We start from the raw sequence: 21,108 nt of genomic DNA, 5'->3' as shown, positions 1-21,108 counted from the left end.
ACACAGATACGTTGGCAACATCATTGCATGGGAAATGCAATTGTTTTTATTTTTAGAAAATTACTCGAGATCTTCCACTGTGGTGAAAGAAGGTCGTGGAAAAATACAAGTGCTTTGTTTATTTGTTTCTTTTAGTTCCAAGTCCATGGTTACAACCGTCCTTGCTTGACATCCCATCCACTGGCTGACTTGGATGGTGGATATACTCCCAAATAAGCTCTGCACTTCGTCACATCAGCTCTAAAAATAGGAGCCGAAAATCAGTGTAACCTATAAGTTGGCAAAGCACGGCCCCTGCGCGAATGTGTGCACTGTGCAGTTCCGACTCTCAAGGGGCTGGTTTAGCTCACTCAGCTAAATCGCTGGCTTTTAAAGCAGGCCAGCAGCACGGTTCGATTCCCGTACCAGCCTCCCCGGACAGGCGCCGGAATGTGGCGACTAGGGGCTTTTCACAGTAACTTCATTGAAGCCTACTCGTGACAATAAGCGATTTTCATTTCATTTTCAATAGCAGGGAACATCTCAGGGCAGGATTTTCCAGAACTTTCCTTCTGGCAGGGTCTTCCAGTCCCGCCAAAGGCAACTCCCAAGCGGAAGGTTCCCCGGTGCCAGAACGGGCGAGCCACGCAAGGCGCTGTCGACGTTGGTGGGGCAGGAAGGTCCCACTGGCAACCAATTGCGCACCGATGCCAGAAAACACATCACCACGGGGAGAGCCGGAAATACACGCCCTCGGTGCTAGTGAGACAACACCATCTTATATTTATTTAATGCCTTTAACAGAATGAAATATCCCAAGGTGATTCACAGGAACGTTATGAGACAAAGGGCAATAACAAGCTGTGTTAGGATATTTTAGGCTAGATGACCATGGGCTTGGTCAAATGCATAAGGGTAGATTCCGATTCATACGACGGGTGGCACACAAAATCCGATGGACCATTGATAGGTCCGTTGACCTCAGGCGTGAATTTCCAGTCTCGGGTGTGGCTGCGCGAATGTGATGTCGGAACCTCATCTCGGGATTAATCGTGACACCAAGGTCGCGAACAGACTGGCTTAACCTCGGACCTAAATAGAGACAGGCTAACATCCGTTATCTTTGGAAATGGTAGGGGCAGCACGGTGGCGCAGTGGTTAGCACCGCTGCCTCACAGCGCCGAGGTCCCAATTTCGAACCCGGCCCTGGGTCACTTGTCCATATGGAGTTTGCACATTCTCCTCATGTCTGTATGGGTCTCGTCCCCACAACCCAAAGATGTGCAAGATAGGCGGATTGGCCACGCTAAATTGCCCCTTAATTGGGAAAAGAAAATAATTGGATACTCTAGATTTTTTTTTTAAACTTTGGAAATGGTTACGTTATCATTTTGTTTTGGCGGCCAGTTTCCAGTGTGAATTGGCATAAAAAGTAGCAGTTTATTTCATGATTCAGGTCCTGATTTGACGTCCAAGCAATGGGGGATGACCCCTTCCTCAGCAACCCATCTCACGTTCTGGGTTTACACCATGCTGATGTACAAATTCTACCTTGCTGCAACATCTGATAGGCGAATGGGATTACCGGAGAAGTGTTAGACATTGATATGGGTTCTCTTCAATCCCGGGAAAAAGTAGGCACTCCAGCCCATGTTTTGCTCACATTAAAAACAGGCCTCTGAGGAACGGAGGAAAGTTTGCTTATTGTGCAATGGAGCCAACAGATCTCAATCTCATGACAGGAATAGGAGTACAATAACAGCATACATACATTTCTAAGGAATTTATGAACTTAAGGCACTTAGATGCAATGAGATATTGGGTTACCAACCTGATTTGGATTGGACAAACATGTTAATGATTTATCACAATATAAAGTGCATGGTTATATTTAGCCCATATTTCTCATTTGTGACAACAATAGAGCCAAGTCAGATATGTTTCAAATTCCTTTACAGCTAATAGGCACCACTTTTCTGCCTGCACCCCCCCCCCCCCCCCCCCCCCCCCCCGAATGGTCTACCCAAAATCACTTTCTCGTCCTACCTCCCTCACTATCTTCAAAAGCCTCCTAAAAAAGGGGAATTGCAGATACGAACCTGAAAATGAAAATATTACTGGGCAATGGGGAAAGAGCGGGGTAGTGGCACTGCATTGGACGTTGAAATAACAAAAGGACAATGAACTGAATGTCCTCCTTCCATGTGATACGATTATACGGGGGAAAAAATCATATCTGTCCCACTCTGCAGTCTCTCACCAAAAATGCTTCGTCCTGTTTTACTTGTTGTCCTCTGCAACTGTAAAGTACTCTGAGGTGTAATTTCCATGAGGGACAGGCAACGCAGACGCAAATTGTTTACGAATGTTTCAGACACTCTCCCTCTCAAGACATCAGTAGTTATTACCTTGCAGGAGCACACACAGGATAAGCCAACCAAAAGGGTCTCTTTTCAACTCAAACATGTTGTTTTCTATATTTCAATTCGTGCCAAGTCCAATTTATCGAGACCTATGGGGGAAAAAAGAGAAGAATCGCGATAACATAACTCGTATATAGCCTGCAATCCTTCTTCTCACAAAAACAGTGCTTTATTCAATCAAAGTAATGAAGGACGTGGGGTTTTTTTTTGCGGGGGGGGGGGGGGGGGGGGGTTCATGAACCATAGCTGCAGACTGCTGTTAAATTTATCACTCAAAGCTGTAACTTATTAATCTAATTAACCATTTCCATCATTAGCTGGCAAATATGAACCAGAAGTAATATGGCCACCTGGAGAAATGGATGGCTGGTCATCTATTTCTGTTGATGCAGTTCACAGAAAGCCTCATTATGACTGCTTGGCTGGGCTCCAAGGCTCACCAATGGAGTCACTCAGTAGAAGTATGTTTTTAAGGGTGGAAGTGAATTACTTGCTTTGAAATCTTTATGAAGTTTAATAAGTTATTCTTTGAACTGTTTTTGCAATCTCTATATGTTTATTTAGACAAGATTAAGAGGTGCAAAGTGAAGGAAAGCTTCCGTTATCAATATTAAAATGGCTCTGTCTGATTGGCACTTTTAAAAAGTAAATTTAGAGTACCCAATTTTCCACCCCAATTAATGGGTAATTTAGTGTGGCCAATCCACCTACCCTGCACACATATGGGTTGTGGGGGTGAGACCCACACAGTCATGGAGAGAATGTGCAAACTCCACACGGACAGTGACCTGGGGAGAGCTGGGATCGAACTCGGGTCCTCGGCGCCATGAGGTAGCAGTGCTAACCACTGCGCCAACATGCCACCCCTCTGATTGGTACTTTTATAGGGTTGTAAGAGTAGCAGTAATTTCATAGCAAATTTTTAGGTGTTTTTTAAGTGCACTTCAAGACTTGCTCTTGTTTTTATATGGGTCTTTGGCTCTACTGTGTATATTGAGCGAGTGAGCGCAAAGGATGGAGGAGATGCATGGGGCATGGATGTGGCATGGAGAGAGGGTGACAAAGCCCCAGAGAACCCATGCAGCCTTCTAACCAACCCGCTTTGACATTTGCCCACTTCCATGGCTGCATCAGAACTGCTTCCAGCATTGGCTTTCCAACTTGATCTTGTCCCGCCTTCCCAGAGTGAATATATTGCATGTGGAGGACAGTTTGATGGAGATGAGTCTGTTGAGTTGTGGAAATTTCCTGTACATCTTGATGGCATAACAGCTGTAATTATCACTTCACATTGTAATTACCCTGCAAGATTTTATGCTTGGTAAATACCTAGATAGAAATAAGAGGTACAACGCTAAGCTTGTATAGCCAGTCCTCAAAGATTTGTTGATCTTATTTTTTATCTGAAGGTATTCATTTCCATTATAGCATTTAAGATAGCAATAAAAATGCGCAGCAAATCTAAAACATTGGGTTTTACTTTCTAGGTAGAAAATTGCAGTGTCGAAAACATACAAGGGGCTTATACGAGGGCAGCACGGTAGCATGGTGGTTAGCATAAATGCTTCACAGCTCCAGGGTCCCAGGTTCGATTCCCGGCTGGGTCACTGTCTGTGCGGAGTCTGCACGTCCTCCCCGTGTGTGCGTGGGTTTCCTCCGGGTGCTCCGGTTTCCTCCCACAGTCCAAAGATGTGCGGGTTAGGTGGATTGGCCATGCTAAATTGCCCGTAGTGTCCTTAAAAAGTAAGGTTAAGGGGGGGGTTGTTGGGTTACGAGTATAGGGTGGATACGTGGGTTTGAGTAGGGTGATCATTGCTCGGCACAACATCGAGGGCCGAAGGGCCTGTTCTGTGCTGTACTGTTCTATGTTCTATATATATATATAACAGAGTATCTGGAAAGCTTATATCAACCATACTCACTGGTCTATCTTCTAAGAATGGTAAAAAGACTTTCAGTGGACTTTATTTTCCCCCTGTTTATAAAGTTAACGTCAATCTGATGAACTTTTTGGTGCATTCTGATAACTTAATAAAATACTTATTTCTTACAAAGAGGAAAATATGCTCTGCAACTCAGGGTTAAGTTGAAAGGGATCTAAAGTTATTAGTAGACATGACCTGTGCATAGATTCAGCCGAATGATCTTTCTGGATGGACAAAATAAAATAGGTCATGTGACTGTCTTCATTTATCCTGTGCATGAGGTTTAAAATAAGGCTTCTGAACATAAAATCCAGCTATAGTACTTATAATAATAATAATAGTCTTTTTTGTCACAAGTAGGCTTACTGCAATTAAGTTACTGTGAAAAGCCCCTAGTCGCCACATTTCGGCGTCTGTTCGGGTACACCGAGGGAGAATTCAGAAGGTACAAATTACCTGACAGCACATCTTTCGGGGCTTGTGGGAGGAAACCGGAGCACCCGAAGGAAACTCACGCAGACAGGGGGAGAACGTGCAGACTCCGCACAGACAGTGACCCAAGCCGGGAATCTAACCCAGGACCCTGGCGCTGTGAAACAGCAGTGCTAACCACTGTGCTACCGTGCTGCCCATGCTTGAATATACACTGAAGAGGTAGCATACAGTCATGCTTAATAATGATCTGGTCTGGTTTGGGGATTCAAGTGAGTTTGAGCTCAATATCTTGGGTCTTTAGAAATACAAATACTCATCACAAACTTTCCTCTCTTTACAATGTTGAATGTGAAAAGCCATGCTTAATTTAATCATCCCTGGTGACCACGGACTTCTGGGCAGGCCCATGGTAATACTTGGCAAGGTACTGCAATAGCTTTTCCGTTATTTTGGCAGATTCTCTCCCACTCTCACCACCTGCCATGCATATCAGAAGGATTTACATATTGACAGTGAACCAGTTTGGCCGCATTGTGACACACTCTCTGAACCGGCATCAAGTCCTGAAGTGGGACTTGAAACAAGAGGTAGGGATGCTACCACTGCGTTACTAGACCTCCCCCATTACCCACCAGTTTTTATACATTTCTCTCACTTGTGACAGTCCACATCATTCTATGTTAAGTTGAAAATACAACTCTGTAAAACAAGAATTCTATTGACTTATTCCTTATCAGTAACTTTATTTCTGTTGTGTATTCATAGCGTTTTTAACGTTTCCTCACAAGGAGCCTTGTAGCTGAAGAGGGGCATTTTAAGAGAACGATTCGGTATTGTCTCGCCCATTTGCGCGGGAAAATGAGTAGTCTAACATGGCAGTCTAAAGTGTTGACATTTTCGAAATTAAGCTCTATGTTTTGGTTGAAACTCCAAGGCCTACAAACCCAATTTTGAATCCACCACATAAAAACTGGTGACGTGGTAAGTGAACAGCATTTAATATAAAATCCCTACAATGCAGAAGGAGACCATTCAGCCCATCCAGTCTGCACTGACCCTCGGAAAGAGCACCCAAACCCCCACCCTGTTCCCGTAACCCCACCAAGGAGCAATTTTACCTCAGCCAATTCACCTCAACTGCACATCTTTGGACTGTGGGAGAAAATCGGAGCAGCCAGAGGAAACCCAGGCGGACACGGGAAGAATGTGTAAACTCCAGACAGACGGTTACCCGAGGTCGGAACTGAACCCGGGTCTCTAGCGCTATGAGGCAGCAGCGCTAACCACTGCGCCACCCTGCCTCAAGTAGGCATACAAAAAAACATCGAGCAGAATCTGTAGGCACGCAAAGAAATAAGAAATAATTTAAATTGTCGACACATAAAAGCTGGCGACTGGGGAGCTAGGCAAAGGGGTGCAGCCACAGAGGAAATGAAAAATCACTGAAAAAGCCGAAGAAAACAATCTTGGAGAAAAGCCCGCCACAACTACAAACTCTGAGCCGGGAGTGTTGCAAAACACAAAGGGAAACAAGTTGAGCTCGGACTGTGCTTTGTTCTGGGGAGAAAGGAAGCAAGGTAGTGCTAAAAGGATTCATGGCAGATTGAACACAGACAGATCCTTCCAAATGGCATGGGACTGTTTAATGAGAATAGGGAGCGATGGAGCTCCTATACAGAAAGATTTGACAATTTCTTTTCAGAACATACAGTGCAGAAGGAGGCCATTTGGCCCATCGAGTATGCACCGACCTACTTAAGCCCTCACTTCCACCCTATCACCATAACCCAATAACCCCTCCTGACCTTTTTGGTCACTAAGGGCAATTTATCATGGCCAATCCACCTAACCTGCACATCTTTGGACTGCGGGAGGAAACTGGAGCAGCCGGAGGAAACCCACGCAGACACAGGGAGAACGTGCATACTCCACACAGACAGTGACCCAGCAGGGAATTGAACCTGGGACCCTGGCGCTGTGAAGCCACAGTGCTATCCACTTGTGCTACCGTGCTGCCCATTTTCTTCAAACTAACAAGATAGCAACTGAACGATTAAACAGTTTGTAGCTACCCTGAAAAGGTTGGCTGAACACTGCGAATTCGGGGATGTGTTAAACGATGCCATCAGAGATAGATTAGCCTGCGGTTTAAAGAAAGAAGCTATTCAAAAGCATTTGTTAACCAAAAGCAACCCGAAAGCACCCTGACCTTAAAGAGAGTTTTGGAAGTTTGTGTATCCATGGAATTAACAGCCAAAGAAACCCAGCAGTTGAGCTCATGCACAAGAATTCACAAGATGTCGGCTGAAACGCAAACCCAAACATAGATTCGTATTTGCCATAGGGGTGCAGAAATTGGGCACTCAGCAGCAGATTGTTGTTGCAAAGACATCGTGTGCAGAAATTGTGGAAGAAAGGACCGCATTGCTTGTTGGGAAAAAAAAACTTCAGCCAAAAGTTGCAAGAAGCAAGAACTGAGTAAAACAAATAGTAAGCTGAATCAGGGGGAAAAGTGTCCACGTGTTACATAAAGCAGGTGAAAAGGAACTCGATTCACATTCCAAAGACAAACTGTCATTAAAGGTACCAACTATTGCTGGGGGAACAAACCGATATTGGGTCATTCCGCCAGTGAACTGCCAGCCAGTGAAGTTGGAGGTGGACACTGGGGCAGTGTCTCGCTGGTGCCAGCAACTGTTCATCAAGAAAAACGGCAACATATTTCTCGGCAGCCTTTGAAGATAGTGTTAAAAACCTACATTGGCGAAGTGGTTCCGTTGCAGGGCCGTATTGATATAACAGTGCATTTAAATGGACAGACAGCAGATTTGCCCTTGCACATAGTCAAAGAAATTATTTGCAAGAACTTGGCTGGAAAAGATCAGATAAATTGGGTGGAGGTAAATCTCATAACATATTCCAAATCACCCAAAACCTTGAAGAAACATGTCATTGTCTTCAACAGTGAGCTGGGAAGCATGAAGGCTATCTCAGTAAAGCTGAAGATAAGGATGAAAGGCGGGCGAGATGCTTAACGGCTAGATCAGTGCCGTATTCAATCAGACCCAAGGTAGAATTGGAAAGGCTGGTCAGAACAGGAGCCCTTGAACCTGTTAATGTGAGTCATTGTGCTCTGCTGACTGTACCAGTGATGAAAAAAGGAGGATCAGTGCGTGTTTGTGGCAATTTTAAAGTCACTATTAATCATGTATCGTGTGCAGAGCAGTGCCTTCTACCCCTGATTGATGACCTATTTGCTGGGTTGGCTGCAGACCAACACTTCAGTAAAATTAACCTCATTTGTGCGTATCTTCAAATGAACGTGGATCAGGATTCACAATAGTTATTGATGACTGTGACACACAAAAGGTTATTTTGATGCGAAAGGTTACTATTTGGCATCACTTCCGCACCAATGTTGTTCCAACAAGCTATTGCCGAAATTGTAAGCGGATTAGATGGAGTCCAATGTTACCTAGATGACATCTTGGTTACTGGGAAGAATGAGGAAAAACATCTCTGCAACCTAGATGCCACACTCCAAAGATTAGAACATTATGTATTAAGAGTATGAAAGGACAAATGAGAATTTTTCCAATCTTCAATCAAATATCTGGGACATGTCATCAACGCCAAGGGACTGCATAAGTCGCCTTTGAAAGTCAAAGCCATTACCGAGGCAGCTGCACCTCAGAATGTGAACTTCAATCATTTGGTTTATTAAATTATGGAAGGTTTGTCCCTAATCTGGCGTCTATTCTAAAACCCTTGCACAATGTGTCAAAATAAAAAGTGGGCATGATGGGGGGGGGGGTCAATTTAAGAGACCATGGGCGGGATTCTCCGAACCCCCGCCGGGTCGGAGAAACGCCGGGGGGGGGGGGGGGGGGGGGGGGGGGGTGAATCCCGCCCCCGCCGAATCTCCGGTGCCGGAGCATTCGGCGGGGGCGGGAATCGCGCCGTGGCTGTCGGAGGCCGCTCGCAGCTGCCCCCCCTGCAATTCTCCCACGATGGGCCGAAGTCCCGCTGGTTCTTTGCCAGTCCCGCCGGCGTAGATTAGACTAGGTCCCTTACCAGCGGGACCTGGCGGCGCGGGCAGGCTCCGGGGTCCTGGGGGGGGGGTGGCGCAGGGCGATCTGGCCCCGGGGGGTGCCCCCACGGTGGCCTGGCCCGCGATCGGGGCCCACCAATCCACGGGCGGGCCTGTGCCGTGGGAGCACTTTTCCTACGCGTCGACTGTGTCAGCCTCCGCGATGGCCGACGTGTAGGTGAACCCCCAATGCGCATGCGCGGGGATGATGTCAGCAGCCGCTGATGCTCCCGCACATGCGTGGACCCACGCCAGTCGGCTGGGTCCCTTCAGCCCTGGCTGGCATGGCACCAAAGGCCTTCCACGCCGGCCGGCAGGGCGCAAACCACTCAGGCACCGGCCTAGCCCCTGAAGGTATGGAGGATTCTGCACCTTTGGGGCTGGCCAACGCCGGAGTGGTTCACGCCACTCCGTCCCGCCGGGAGCCCCCGCCCCGCCAGGTATGGGAGAATCCCACCCCATTCGTGCAAGCTGAAGAGCTAGTCCAGTGAGAAGTCCTGACACATTTTGATCCAAATTTACCCCTGCAACTGGCAAGTGACACATAATTTTATGGGGTAAGGGAGGTGGTTTTCGAGATAATGCCCACAGGTGAAGAGAAGCCAATAAAAAAAACCCTGTGTCAAACACCTTGGATAAAGCCAAAAGCAATTATGCGCAGATAGAGTTTCTACCGATTCCTGTGTGGAAGGAAATCCAATTTAATGACTCACCATCGTCCACTGACAATATTTGGTCCTCTTATCAAAATTCCATCACTGCTGGAGAGTATAGTGCAGGGAAGGGCATTGCTCTTGTCAACACATACATACACGATCAAGCACCGTCAGTCAAACCTTCATGGGAACGCAGATAGACTCTCCCGACTACCCTTACCAAATGGTTCATTGGTATGCAGTTCATTTGGAAACATTTTCTACATCAAGCAAGTAAATAACGCTCCTGTAACCGCAGGACAGGTGAAGACGCATACCAGAAATGATCCAGTACTGTCAGAGGTTATAGACATGGTGCTTCAAGGCAAGTTTGGCCGTATTCCACCCAAAGACTTGAGTTATCTGTATAGACAGGCTGTTGTGGAATTGTGAGGATGAACGAGATAGCCATGAGCTATTATTGGTTGCCGGAGCTGGGCGCTGAAATCAAGGAGAAGGCGGGAATGTGTTTGTCTTGTGTAAAAGTGAGGAACCTGTCACCATTAGCCCCGTTGCACCTGTGGCACTGGCCAGAAGAGACCTGGGTACATGCTGATTACGTCAGACCGTTTGAAGGGCACATGTTTCTCATTCTAGTCAATGCTCACTCAAAATGGCCAGAGGGTGCCATCATGAAGTCAACATTATCAGAGAAATCGGTGAAATCTTCAGCCGATTCAGTTACTCTGAACAGCTGATGAGTGACAATGGGACGCAATTCACATCTCAAGAGTTCATAAACTACTTGAAGAAGAACGGAATTCGGCACATCCAGTCCGCTCCTCATCACCCTTCCACAAATGGGCTGGCAGAACGTTTTGTAGAGATGACGAAATATTAAAGCTAACCAGAGAACAAGGTTCATTGTCTAAAAGCGTCAGCAATTCCTGCTATACAGCGCACTCAACAACTCTTTTCCAGCCTTGCTAATTGTTAAACGTCAACTACGCAGGGTTCGATTTGCTTCAACCAACCAAGGACAATAAATAGTCGAGAAAAAGCAGCAGGATGAGGTCATACGGTGAGAGAACAAGGCAAAATCTTGTTTTTCACCAGTGTCAAGAGGTTCTGGCAAGAAATTATACCACAAATGAAAAGTGGATTCCTGCCACCAGCTTCGCACAAACAGAACCGGTCTCCTACTCCGTAAAAACCTCCGAGACGATGTAACATGGAGAAGGCAGGCAGATCGGCCACAGGAACCAACTCTGCCAGAGGCAGAATGAACAGAGAGTTCAAATCCAGCTGTGCCAAGAGACGACCTGGACGTTGCCGACCCAACTGGAGAAAACAGCACATCAATTGTGGATCAAACACCGAGTCAACCTCAGATCACTACTTAGACTCCAGTTAAGATAGCCACTGCCCACACTCACACCAAGCCAAGGAGGTTAATCAGATGGCTGAGGTTATGCGACAACCACGCAGAGAACAGCACAGTAGCACAGTGGTTAGCACAATTGCTTCACAGCTCCAGGGTCCCAGGTTCGATTCCTGACTTGGGTCACTGTCTGTGCGGAGTCTGCACGCTTTCCTCATGTGCACGTGGGTTTCCTCCAGGTGCCCCGGGTTCCTCCCATAGTCCAAAGATGTGTACGTTAGGTGGATTGGCCATGATAAATTGCCTTTAGTGTCCAAAAAGGTTACGCGGGGTTATTGGGTTATGGGGACAGTGTGGAAGTGAGGGCTTAATGTGGGTCGGTGCAGACTCAATGGGCTGAATGGCCTCCTTCTCCATTGTATGTTCTATTATTTTAATATATTTTAAACTGACTGCTAAGGGTGGCCCTGATCCATCATTCAGGGATCACTGCAAAGAGATTTGTGTTTGGGACCACGACATAGATGTGAAGGTAAGCCAGGAGGACTGGGGTGGGGCGGGGAATGGTCTGACCAGTATTTAGATCATTCTGAAGAGGTGGGAGTAGCTGCACTGAAGGGCGCGATTATCTGGCCCCATTACGCTCTCGCTTAAACGAAACGAGGCCGGTGAGTAGCGGGAGAGGCCAAAAACAAGAATTGCGGCAGGTGCCAAACAGATGGCGATGCAACCGGCCCGCTCCCACAGGTGAAATTGGGATCTTGCCGCAGCGGGTCCAGAAACCAATTACCACCACTTAGCCACATTTCCAGACAATTAATGGGAGCCACCCCATATCCAACGAACTCCTGGCATTCAGCGGCCTCCCCAGCAAGTGGTCACGTTGGCGCCAATTAGCACTCCTTTTTAAAAACGTGAACCTGGCGGAAAAGCTTCTGTGGGGAGCCGAGGTAGTGAGCCGCCATCTTTGCTCACAGGCAAAGAGCCCGGGGGCGCTGGGCTTACTGCCCCAGTGTTTGGCGGAGGGTAAGGGGACCCTCGGAGGAGGGTGGGGGACTGTCTGCTGGGGGGGGGTTGGGGCAGGGAGGAGAGCCCCATTTGGGGTGGGCTGTCATTCGGGGGGGGGGGAGGGGATGTGCTGGGGGGTGGGCAGCCGCTCACGGCACCACCATGACAACTCCTGGATCAGCAGAAGGCAGCAGAGCTACTGATTGGCTGTTCCGGGGAGATTTGCATACGTGCAGTGCAGTCAGCCTAATTTGAAGGTGTACCTGCGAAAGAGACCCGAGGAGTTTGAGTGAAGGCAAGCATCCAGCAGAGGGCAGCAGAGCAGAGCTACTGATTGGCTGTTCCGGGGAGATTTGCATACGTGCAGTGCGGTCAGCCTAATTTGAAGGTGTACCTGCGAAAGAGACCCGAGGAGTTTGAGTGAAGGCAAGCATGTCCTGGGGGGGTGTTTGCTAGAGCTGTTGGGGAGGGTTTAAATTAATGTGGCAGGGGGATGGGAACCGATGCAGGAAGTTGGAAGGTAGTAAAACAGGGACAGAAGCAAAAGGAAGTAAGGGGGAAAGTGCAAGGCAGAGAAGACATCGTCAAAAATCAAAAAGGGCAACAGTACAAGGTACAGTGACTGAGGGGAGCTCAGTGAATAGGCCCAGTAATACTAAAAGGAGTAAAACTGGAGATGTTAAGATTCAAAACAGATGTAAAAAAACCAACATAAGTGTACTTTACCTGAATGCTCGTAGTATTCGGAATAAAGTAAATGAGTTGATGGCGCAAATCATCGTGAATGACTATGATTTAGTGGCCATTACTGAAACATGGTTAAAGGATGGTCATGACTGGGAGTTAAATATCCGAGGGTATCAAACTATTCGGAAGGACAGAGTGGATGGTAAGTGAGGTCTTGTAGCTCTGTTATTTAAGGATGACATCCGGGCAATAGTTAGGGATGATATCGGTGCTATGGAGGATAAGGTTGAATCCATTTGGGTGGAAATCAGGAATTGTAAGGCGAAAAAGTCACTGATAGGAGTAGTCTATCGGCCACCAAATAGTAACGTTATGGTGGGGCAGGCAATAAACAAAGAGATAACTGATGCATGTAGAAATGGTACAGCAGTTATCATGGGGGATTTTAATCTACATGTCGATTGGTTTAACCAGGTTGGTCAAGGCAACCTTGAGGAGGAGTTTATAGAATGTATCCGCGATAGTTTCCTAGAACAGTATGTAATAGAACATACGAGGGAACAAGCGGTCCTACATCTTGTCCTGTGTAATGAAACAGGATTGATTCATGATCTCATAGTTAGGGATCCTCTCAGAAGGAGCGATCACAATATGGTGGAATTTAAAATACAGATGGAGGGTGAGAAGGTAAAATCAAACACGAGTGTCTTGTGCTTAAACAAAGGAGATTACAATGGGATGAGAGAAGAACTAGCTAAGGTAGACTGGGAGCAAAGACTTTATGGTGAAACAGTTGAGGAACAGTGGAAAACCTTCCAAGCGATTTTTCACAGTGCTCAGCAAAGGTTCATACCAACAAAAAGGAAGGACGGTAGAAAGAGGGAAAATCGACCGTGGATATCTAAGGAAATAAGGGAGAGTTTCAAATTGAAGGAAAAAGCATACAAAGTGGCAAAGATTGGTGGGAGACTAGAGGACCGGGAAATATTTAAGGGGCAACAGAAAGCTACTAAAAAATCTATAAAGAAGAGTAAGATAGAGTATGAGAGTAAACTTGCTCAGAATATACAAACAGACAGCAAAAGTTTTTACAAATATATAAAGCAAAAAAGAGTGGCTAAGGTAAATATTGGTCCTTTAGAGGATGAGAAGGGAGTTTTAATAATGGGAAATGAGGAAATGGCTGAGGAACTGAACAGGTTTTTTGGGTCGGTCTTCACAGTGGAAGACACAAATAACATGCCAGTGACTGATAGAAATGAGGTTATGACAGGTGATGACCTTGAGAGGATTGTTATCACTAAGGAGGTAGTGATGGGCAAGCTAATGGGGCTAAAGGTAGACAAGTCTCCTGGCCCTGTGGAATGCATCCCAGAGTGCTAAAAGAGATGGCTAGGGAAATTGCAGATGCACTAGTGATGATTTACCAAAATTCACTAGGCTCTGGGGTGGTACCGGTGGATTGGAAATTAGCAAACGTGACACCACTGTTTAAAAAAGGAGGCAGGCAGAGAGCAGGAAATTATAGGCCAGTGAGCTTAACTTCGGTATGAGGGAAGATGCTGGGATCTAACATCAAAGAAGAAATAGCGAGACATCTGGATAGAAATTGTCCCATTGGGCAGACGCAGCATGGGTTCATAAAGGGCAGGTCGTGCCTAACTAATTTAGTGGAATTTTTTGAAGACATTACCAGTGCAGTAGATAACGGGAAGCCAATGGATGTGGTATATCTGGATTTCCAGAAAGCTTTTGACAAGGTGCCACACAAAAGGCTGCTGCATAAGATAAAGATGCATGGCATTAAGGGTAAAGTAGTATCATGGATAGAGGATTGGTTAATTCATAGAAAGCAAAGAGTGGGGATTAATGGGTGCTTCTCTGGTTGGCGATCAGTAGCTAGTGGTGTCCCTCAGGGATCCGTGTTGGGCCCACAATTGTTCACAATCTACATAGATGATTTAGAGTTGGGGACCAAGGGCAATGTGTCCAAGTTTGCAGATGACACTAAGATGAGTGGTAAAGCGAAAAGTGCAGAGGATACTGGAAGTCTGCAGGGGATTTGGATAGGTTAAGTGAATGGGCTAGGGTCTGGCAAATAGAATACAATGTTGACAAATGTGAGGTTATCCATTTTGGTAGGAATAACAGCAAACAGGATTATTATTTAAACAATGAAATATTAAAGCATGCTGCTGTGCAGAGAGACCTGGGTGTGCTAGTGCATGAGTCACAGAAAGTTGGTTTACAGGTGCAACAGGTGATTAAGAAGGCAAATGGAATTTTGTCCTTCATTGCTAGAGGGATGGAGTTTAAGACTAGTGAGGTTATGCTGCAATTGTATAAGGTGTTAGTGAGGCCACACCTGGAGTATTGTGTTCATTTTTCGTCTCCTTACTTGAGAAAGGACGTACTGGCACTGGAGGGTGTGCAGAGGAGATTCACGAGGTTAATCCCAGAGCTGAAGGGGTTAGATTACGAGGAGAGGTTGAGTAGACTGGGACTGTACTCGTTGGAATTTAGAAGGATGAGGGGGGATCTTATAGAAACATTTAAAATTATGAAGGGAATAGATAGGATAGATGCGGGCAGGTTGTTTCCACTGGCGGGTGAAAGCAGAACTAGGGAGCATAGCCTCAAAATAAGGGGAAGTAGATTTAGGACTGAGTTTAGGAGGAACTTCTTCACTGCACAGTTGCTTCACAGCTCCAGGTTCCATTACCGGCTGGGTCACTGTCTGTGCGGAGTCTGCACGTTCTCCCCATGTCTGCATGGGTTTCCTCCGGGTGCTCCGGTTTCCTCCCACAGTCCAAGGATATGCAGGTTAGGTGGATTGGCCATGCTAAATTGCCCTTAGTATCCAAAAAAAGGTGGGGTGGGGCTATAGGGATAGGGTGGAGGTGTGGGCTAGGGTAGGGTGGTCTTTCCAAGGGTCGGTGCAGACTCGATGGGCCAAATGGCCTCCTTCTGCACTGTAAGTTCTATGATTCTGTGTCACTGGGCAGCAACGAGTAAAGGGGGTAAGGTAACTTCATTGCAGTGCTAATGTAAGCCTACTTGTGACAAAAAAGATTATTATTGAAGGAACCAGAGGCTGAATGGGTAAGAATGGAGGAGAGCTCCTGCACAGGCATCCTTCCAGACCCTGGCCACAGCAGCGCTACTTTCCCCACCGAATAGATACTCAATGAGCCCAGTAGTGATAGCCACACTCCGGCTGAGGACTCGACTATGATGGCTCTTTAATCTAACCCAGATGTACATTAAGGCAACAACCATAGGTTCGCGCCAGCCAAAATGGACGCCACCAACAAAAGGTGGAGACAGGACGGGGGGGGGGGGGACGCTGACAGTTAGGGACTTCTCCACAGACAACAGACTGACAACACTAGAGGGACTGACAGAGATGTTCCAAATGACCGGGGAAACAAATTAAGATACATTCAAGTTAAAAACTTCTTACGTCGGGAAACAAAGACATACCCATGGCCTCCGCTACAATTGCTATTAGAGGACCTACTGGACGTGGACATCCTAGGGAGGGGAAACTGCGGGGGTCTGTGTGGAGGACTGCTGTGATACGCACGCTCTCCACTGGGCGAGTCAAGGGAAAAATGGGAAGAGGACTTGGGGTTTGAAATAGGGTGGGGACTCTGGAGGGAAGTACTGCATAGGGTCAACTCCACCTCCACTTGTGCAAGGCTAAGCCTAATGCACTTAAAAGTGGGTCACAGAGCCCACTTAACCAGAATCCGAATGAGCAGTTTCTTCCCGGAGTTGGAGGACAGATGTAAACGGTGTCAAGGAGGCCCGGCCAACCACGACCACATGTTCTGGTCACGTCCCAGACTTGTCGGTTCTGGGTAGCCTTCTTCAAGGTGATGTTCAAGGTGGTGGGGATGAGGGTAGAGCCATGCCCGAGAGTGGCAGTCTTCAGAGTACCAGAGCAGCCAGATCTCTTCATGGGGAGGTGGGCGGACGCCCTTGCCTTTGCCTTCCTGATCGCCCGCCGGAGAATCCTGCTCTGCTGGCGATCAGCAGCACCACCCAAAGCTGCAGACTGGCTGACCGACCTCTCGGAATTTCTCCAAATGGAGAAAATCAAATTCACCATCCAGGGGTCAGAAGACGGCTTCCACAAAACGTGGGAACCATTCACCCAACTGTTGCAAGACCTATTTGTGACCAACAGCCAATAAGCCAGAGGGAGGACAGATCCACAGAAATAAACAAAAAGAGAGGGAGGGTGGGGGGGGGGGGGGGGGGAGGCAGGGGGGAAGGCGGGAGGTAACAAAGAGGCACAGAATTCAACCACACCTAACATGAAACCGCCTACGTAGCACCGTGCTACCCCAACAGGTCCAGCTCGGAAGCGCCAACAAACAAAGACACACCAGGCAGTAAGAAGGGGAGTGAGATCGGGAAGAAAGGGGGGGGGAGTTGGGATCAGGAGGCCAAGTTAAAACTAGGCACTTTCAGAGAAATATGAATTGTTACCAATACATATAGTTTCTATGTATGTACACTTTCATCAGCGTTTTGTATAAAAAGAAAAACCCTGATAAAAATATTTTTTTAAAACATTGACTCGACATCTACCCTATTAAATTCCTTCATTGGTTTAATGGTTTAATTTATTGGTATAACTGTGTTATAATACCCTCAATATACCCTTTTCTGGTGAAAAAAGCCCCTGCTTGTTCAGTCTTTCTTGACAGTAATAACCTTTTGGTTGCTGAACTGTTAAACATGTTATGGGAAATGTTTATCTGAGGTCAATAATCTTTTGTTTGATGCCAAGTGTGAATGCACTCTGCAACTGGGAGTATCAGAGATTGATGCAAAATCAACAGGCGCGATTCTCGGAAAGATTTCTAAGTGTTGTAGCGAGCGGGGTTTGCCATGAGCTTCCTGGTGCTCGGCCCAGCGAGGCCGGCAAAGCTATTCAATGTGAATTGGTCCACTTTATGAGGCCTCACGTCTTCTCATCACAAATGAAGGCTCGCCAGCACAGTGCCCACCCGACCCCCCCCCCCCCCCCCCCCCCCCCCCGCCGCTAACAAGGTCATGCAGCACTTAAACAGCACTTGCTCAGCCTGTAGTGATCTGTATATATACAAGGGCAGGGGTGGGCAAACTGCGGCCCACGGGCCGCATGCGGCCCGCCAGAGGTCTTTATGCGGCCCACCAAGATCAAGTCATAAAAAAAAATTTTTTTTTTTTAATTTTTAATATTTTTTTTATAAGGTTAATGGGGGGGGGGGGCTGTTGGGTTACTGGTATAGGGTGGATACGTTGACTTGAGTAGGTTGATCATTGCTCGGCACAACATCGAGGGCCGAAGGGCCTGTTCTGTGCTGTACTGTTCTATGTTCTATATGAGGCGCCCAGAATCATAACCGGGTGAAGCGCCATTTTTGAAAAGTAGAGAAAAAGAGGGCTAAAGGCAGGATGCCGCCGGCGGAAGCGCTGAGGTATATGCCGTACGCTAATTGGTTACAACCGGGACTATTAATTTACTATGTGGCCCTTTAAAATTGTGAATTTCTGAATGTGGCCCTTGCACGGAAAAGTTTGCCCACCCCTGTACAAGGGGGTCAATGTAGATGCAATACAACTGAGCAAGCACTAGAGGGAGCACGGGAGAGGTATAAATAGAGACAGACAGGAAGTTAGAGGGCACTTCACAGGAACGGCAACTGGGAGCAGGATACAGACAGGCAGCACAGATGTAAATAGTTTAAGCGCTGGAGAGAGAACAAACTCAAAATAAAGCATCTACTACAACTGTAAGACTACGAGCTTTATTCAGACACAAGGAACAACACACAGCCAACCTCAGTAAGCTTGCAACAATAACGCCCAGGCCCCAAGATTCGGGGCACTGACCTGGGTAGACTGCTAGACGCTGTGGAGGCCAGGAGGGATATTCCCCCAAGGGTTCAGGAGGGTCAGCCAGAGAGCAGCCAAAGCTGCCTGGGACAAGGTGATGGTGGCTGTGAGTGCTGGGAGTGTGACCAGGCGGACTGGCCTCCTGCGGAGGAAAAAGGTCAACGACCTACACCGGGCAGCACAAGCGAGTAGACACCAATGCATCCCCCCCCCCCCCCCCCCCCCCCCCCCCCCCCCCCCCCCCCCGTGACCTTTCAGGCCCCACGTGAATCTCCTCCCCAACTCTTCATCCTACCTCCAAACCTCCCTCCACCCTCTTCCTCTTTAATCCCCCAATCCTTCCTTCAGCCCCCACCCTCCCTTCGCACACCCCTCCCACCACTGTAAACCACACGTGTGGCTAACGATGCCCTCTGTGTCTCCTCAGGAAAAGCTCTCCCACAATTGTCAGGAGAGGGCCCAGACTGGCAGTGAGATGCCAGACATCAAGGGCAGGAATCTCTAAACCCGGGCCAGAGAATCCCCGGGGGTTGGCGCGAATCCCGCCCCGACGCCGGCTGCCGTATTCTCCAGCGCGGTTTTCGGGCGGGGGCCGATGGCAGCGGCCCCCCCTGCAATTCTCCGGGCCACGATGGGCCGAGCGGCCGTCCATTTCTGGCCAGTCCCGCCGGCGTGGATTAGACATGCTGCAGGACCTGGCAGTTAATTCAGCTGGTGTGGGTCCTCGGGGAGGCAAGGGGGGATCCGACCCCGGGGGTGGGCCCCCACGGTGGCCTGGCCCGCGATCGAGGCCCACCGATCTGCGGGCGGGTCTGTGCCGAGGTGGCACTCCTTACTTCCGTGCTGGGCCCGTAAGGCTCTGCCACGGCCGGCGCGGAGAAGACAACCCCTTGCGCATGCGCCAGAACACGCCGGGCGGTCTGCGCATGCGCGAGATCTCCCCGGCCCTTCAGCGCATGCGCTAACTCACGCAGTCCCTTCAACTCTGGCTGGCGTGGCGCCAACCCCTCGGCCATCCACCTAGCCCATGGAAGTGTGGAGAGTTCCGCACTTTCGGGGGCTGTTGACGCCGGAGTGGTTCGCACTGGTTTTCCTGCCGGCGTGGGGATTTGGTCCTCGCACAGGAGAATCCCGCCTCAGAATCCTCACCACCTTTGAGGAGTGTGCCCTGGAGGTGACCGGTGTGGCCAAGGATAGGGTGGTCACCAACATGATGGCTGGTGGACGCGCAGGTGTGGAACCACGGGGCTCCACCCGGAGGACCTGTTAAACGTGAGTTGTTATTGCCTTACTGACTGACCCATTCCGCCCGCTGACTACATGTCCATTCTCCCGCAGGTCCTCCAGCCGACAGCGCCGGCATTTCCAGTCTCCCATGAGACCACCTCAGAGGAGAGCTCCGAGGTTGCCACCGTAATAGTCACGTCACGGCTGTCATCCCCACCCTCCACCAGCGCAGATACACACACCTCGGTGGGAAATGTTAGTGGTCAGGCTTCTGGGGCACAATCTGGTGAGAACCACACTCCTGATGATGTACATCAGGTGGATCCCAGGACCCAGCTGGGTGCCAGCCTGATGCTGAGCCTGTGGAAGAGGTTTACCCGGAACTGATGGAGACGTTAGGGTATGGTCGGAACATTCAGAGGGAGATGTCCTTGTCTTCCAGCAGATCCATAGCTGCTTGGAAGAGTCCCAGAGGCTACAGGCGCTGGAGATGTCACCGGCAATGCGTGGCACTGAGGCCAATACTGCTAGGGGTGGTTGTGATGACCACAGTGGAGAGCCTGGAGCACGATGTCGGCACCATTAGTGAAGGTGTCCAAGCCGTCGCACAGCCGGTGACGACCATGGCTTGAGGGTTTCGGCAGTATGTCTGCCCCGCTGGGGGATGTCACCCAGTAACAGGCTGACCTTGATGAGGTTCTGCAGGACATGTCAGATGGGCATGGCCGAGCAGCTTGTCCCAGTCGCAGGTGGGCATTGCCGAGTCACTGCAGAGCACATCCCAGTCACTGTGGAGCATCGCCCAGGGCATCGACACGATGGTGCAGCCCGTGGGACAGCCGGGCCTCACACCAGCTGCCCCTCCATCTCAAGCTGAACCACAGGGCCCTAGGGGGATCAACCAGGAGGAGGGGGCGCTGGGGGCCAACCCAGACCCGTACCATGGAGAGGCTGCAGAAAGAAGACTCTGGGTCTTTTCACTGGGCCGTTAAATAATATAATAATAATAATAATCACGTATTGTCACGAGTAGGCTACAGTGAAGTTACTGTGAAAAGTCCCTCGTTGCCACATTCTCTCCCCTTCGCTCGCTATCTGGTTTCCTCTCCTGCCATCCTCCTCACCCTCTCCTGTGCCCCGCTGCCCTTAATCCTTCCTTCCTACGCTTTAGTTCCCATATTCAACGCAAGGCAGTGCGGTCCTGCGCAAAGTGTCTCTCAGGTTGATTAAAGTCCTTTTGGGTGACCTCACTGCCGTCTCTGCTGCTGTTTTCCCAGCCCATTTTCCGGGACAAGTCTGTCCACACTGCAGGGGTCGTGAAGAAAAACTCCGCATCCTAGAATGTGACCCAGCGTTCAGCCAGTCACAGCATCCCAAATTTTACTTTGCTTTTGCACAGGGCCGCCTTCGCCCTGTTAAACTCCGC

General features: G+C 48.6%; 1 protein-coding gene across 5 annotated transcripts in view; it reads right to left on the bottom strand.

Moving 5' to 3' along the window:
• Nucleotides 1–21,108, bottom strand: part of si:cabz01068815.1 (solute carrier family 51 subunit beta) — a 71,733-nt gene that overhangs the window by 33,210 nt on the left and 17,415 nt on the right. For all 5 annotated transcript variants that reach the window (XM_038813838.1, XM_038813839.1, XM_038813840.1 and 2 more), the window contains exon 2: nucleotides 2,388–2,491. In XM_038813838.1, coding sequence (XP_038669766.1) covers nucleotides 2,388–2,445 — 58 coding nt within the window. In that variant the 5' untranslated portion in view covers nucleotides 2,446–2,491. The remainder of the gene's footprint in view (nucleotides 1–2,387; nucleotides 2,492–21,108) is intronic.

Source organism: Scyliorhinus canicula, chromosome 12, assembly GCF_902713615.1.
Source record: "Scyliorhinus canicula chromosome 12, sScyCan1.1, whole genome shotgun sequence".
Lineage (NCBI taxonomy): Eukaryota > Metazoa > Chordata > Chondrichthyes > Carcharhiniformes > Scyliorhinidae > Scyliorhinus > Scyliorhinus canicula.
This window is presented reverse-complemented; position numbering and strand designations above follow the sequence as displayed.